Here is a 3,525-nt window from a genome sequence, read left to right as displayed (position 1 = left end):
TCATCTACAGAATATCACACTTCTTCGTTGGTCATCTACAGAATATCACACTTCTTCGTTGGTCATCTACAGAATATCACACTTCTTCGTGGTTCATCTACAGAATAGGGAGATTTCGCATCGAATCCTGATCCCCATAACGCAACCCATGTTGGCGCCATCTTGTTTACATCATTCATGTTTTTAGATTTAGCACGGGATCGAAAACCGAAACCGAAAACCGAAGCGAACCTAGCGGACGCTCTAGTAATCATACCTTTAATTTGTTCAATGTTTTGTCTTGTCCTAAATAACATATTATTCAAATCAGTTTTTGAATTAATTAATTAAAAACAGGAAACAATGATTTTTTAAAATTATTTATTTGTTTTCTCAATTTAATTATTCCACCGTGTTCGTTATCTGTTACGTTCTTTTTTGTACAAATGAAACGATAGGTAAAAAAAGGACATAACAGATAACGAAGAAAAGAAAAAAATAATAATTAATTATTCACTCTAATAAATATAAATATAAAAAAAAATAATTAATTATTACGTAAAAAATAAGTTTGTTGCTATGTTTTTGTTTTTAATCAATTTCTGAATTAATTAAGATACCTACCTACATCAAAAAATTTCAGTCAAAATTAATTTCCCCTTCAAAAATGTAAAATAACCGTGATCTATTCAAAAAGAATTTAAATTTACGCGCGTTTCTAACATGGGAATTTCATCACCGTAATACGAAAAAAAACCCCATGTTCAAGCCAAAACATCGTAACTCCGATCCCCGTGTTCAAAACCCCATAACGTGTGTCATGCGCAGAAACCAAAACTCGTCGAACATTGGACCCGAAACAGGATGCGAAATCTCACTATTTTGTAATCAAAAGAAGTAGGGAACGAAAATTGTGTTCGGAAAAAAGTCGAGCACGTCCGAAAGATTTGAAAAAAAAAAAAATGAAAAAATCAAATATCAAAACAAAACAAAAGTTTTCCGATTTTCCTAATATCCTACCATTCCAGGATTTTTGCCAACTTTTCCAAGCTCCTTCTTTTGTATTCGGAGTGTACTGTGAACTCTTCCGTTTCAGACAAGTTAGCCAAATATCTGACCAGTGAAAGAATTGTTCCCTTGTTCTGAAGTCTCTGGTCCATGCAAAGTTACTGGAAAGAGTGAATCCGGTTTCCCTTCTCTTTGAAGATTTTCCTTTGATCCCTCACGTAAGTTGAACATCTGAAGTCGGTCGGTAAAAGCTAGGTCACCTACAGTCTCATGTTGATATCAACTTTAGGGTTCTGTGCAACTACATAATACAGATGTGACAAGGTCCTAAAGTTGTTTGAATGGCCAACATAGAGTTACAATGAGACAAGTAAACCTCAGCCCCTCATCTGTGGTGTCCTATCTTAGTTTCCCCTAAAGGCACTTGATGTGGGTGCCAAAGTTGATTGAGGAAATATTATATTATAGGGTTAGGTTATATACAAAAAGGAGCTTTTCTTTTCCACGGATGTGACTTCTGCATAATTACCAGTGTTTGTAAAACAACTGAGTTGAATACACTCAACAATCCATAGATAATATCAGAGAAACACAGATGGTCCAGTGGTAACACACTTCCTTGCCATGCAGAAGGTCCCGGGTTCGAATCCCACCAACAAAAATTTGTACTTGTTTTTCGGTTGCAAATATTTCAATGGGTTACTTTCTGGTGTTCTCGTGTTGGCCCAGCACCTAAATGGGAAATATTGTGTCTCTTTTCGCCCATCTGATGAGAGGCATACTACGGGATGGGCATGCTACAACACAGGCCACATGCATCTAATGTAGCAGTTGTTTCATTGCTACTAAATAAAAATGACTGTGAAACACTCATCTTTTTTTTAACTCAACAAGTGAGAATGTGCCTTTGTAAAATTCAAGGGACTTTTCTAGAGGTACCTGGGGGAAAGGGGTTTCTATTTCAATTGCATACCCCTTGTAAGGATCTAATGCAAGTAGATATCTTAAATACCAGTAGAAAGTCTTCTGTTTCAATTGCATACCCCTTGTAATGTAAGGATCTAATGCAAGTAGATATCTTATATACCAGTAGAAAGTCTTCTGTAAAACTTGAAAACATTTTTTAAGTCAACAACAAGCTCTAATTCACTGTCTTCCTCTTTTCAGATCCAAACCAAGAACACCAAATTCACCCGTGACTTGGTTCGTGAAGTGTGCGGACATGCCCCTTATGAGAAGAGAGCTATGGAATTGTTGAAAGTGTCCAAGGATAAGAGAGCACTCAAATTTTTGAAGAGAAGAGTAAGTTTATATTGAGTAATATTATTCATATTCATCACTAAAGCCTCCTTCATTGATATGAATCAAGCAACTTACATAAGAGTTAGTTATCCCAGAAAATACGCACAACTTTTGTAAAGTGTGAAAGTTTTGTTGAAAGTGTCCAAGGATAAGAGAGCACTCAAATTTTTGAAGAGAAGAGTAAGTTTATATTAAGGAGTGCGGTAGCACTCTGCCCCGCCAAGTCAAGAAAGTTTGACCGCGCTACTAGAGATATTATACGTGACAGGGAAAGTAGCTGTTTTTAGGTAGTTGTAGAGGTTGAGTGATATTATTCATATTCATCACTAAAGCCTCCTTCATTGATATGAATCAAGCAACTTGCATAACAGTTAGTTATCCTAGAAAATACCCACAACTTTTGTAATGTGTGAAAGTTTTTACCACAACAGTATCATGTTGACTTGATACAAACTTAGTACTAAGCCACAAAGTATTTTATTTTTATGTTGAAATGCATTCCATTAGGATCAGGTGACTTAGCTAAATGTCCTTTTTGGTACAATATATAGTGAAAAGTTGTACAGCTTCTCTCAACAACTGTCAGAATGACTGAGACTATACTACTTGGTTATTTTCATTTTCTTACAGGATCTAGTTATTTATTATTTCTCATTCTTCTGATTTCAGTTGGGCACACACATCCGTGCCAAGAGGAAGCGTGAGGAACTTTCCAACATTCTCACTCAAATGAGAAAGGCTGCTCACAAGTAAATAGATTCCTAAGCTCCCTTCCTTTCCCCATTCCTTATGAACCTTCTCCTCCTACCTCCCAATATTCCTTACCATTTGTCAATCAGTAAGTACAAGTGATGGTACTGCAAACTCTGAAAACCCAAGTAAGGTCTCCTGATGGTTTTGACTATGGATTTATTGCAAGATAGAAATTCCAGTTGACAAGTTCAATATTCCAACTTTGATTTTGTTATTGACATATTGAAGAAATATAACACCCCTTTCTTTCTTATTTGTTTGTATTATAAAATCTACTTTGTGTTTGAATTACCTATTTTTATTTTTTTGTCCTTGGTTCTACAGTTTCATGTTGAGTGCCTTCTATGCAAGGGTCGGTTTTTTAGGTAGAGGAGGTTTTAGATTAGGTCGTAAAACGCGGTCTACTATCAAACCTCCTTCAAAAAGTAGGGGGAATAACGAACAAAGTGAATTTTGTCCATGTGTAAATAAACCATATTTAAT

At 35.7% G+C, this 3,525-nt stretch overlaps 2 protein-coding genes across 3 annotated transcripts in view; both read left to right on the top strand.

Annotated features, from left to right (window-relative positions):
* The window catches only part of LOC103522389 (60S ribosomal protein L36-like), a 19,535-nt gene that overhangs the window by 7,815 nt on the left and 8,195 nt on the right, over positions 1-3,525 (top strand). Inside the window, exons 2-3 of one of the 2 annotated variants that reach the window (XM_008487490.3) lie at positions 2,155-2,289; positions 2,959-3,006. In XM_008487490.3, coding sequence (XP_008485712.1) covers positions 2,155-2,289; positions 2,959-3,006 — 183 coding nt within the window. Of the gene's footprint in view, positions 1-2,154; positions 2,290-2,958; positions 3,318-3,525 lie in introns of those variants that run through there. The other variant, XM_008487489.3, reaches the window with a different exon arrangement.
* Positions 963-3,525, top strand: part of LOC103522390 (COP9 signalosome complex subunit 5) — a 10,364-nt gene continuing 7,801 nt past the window's right edge. The window contains exon 1 of the mRNA XM_008487493.3: positions 963-1,205. The gene's annotated coding sequence lies outside the window, so the exon portion shown is untranslated. The remainder of the gene's footprint in view (positions 1,206-3,525) is intronic.

Source organism: Diaphorina citri, unplaced genomic scaffold (assembly GCF_000475195.1).
Source record: "Diaphorina citri unplaced genomic scaffold, Diaci psyllid genome assembly version 1.1 scaffold8213, whole genome shotgun sequence".
Taxonomy (NCBI): domain Eukaryota; kingdom Metazoa; phylum Arthropoda; class Insecta; order Hemiptera; family Psyllidae; genus Diaphorina; species Diaphorina citri.
The sequence above is the reverse complement of the archived record's forward strand: the minus strand, read 5'-3'. Positions and strand labels throughout refer to the sequence as shown.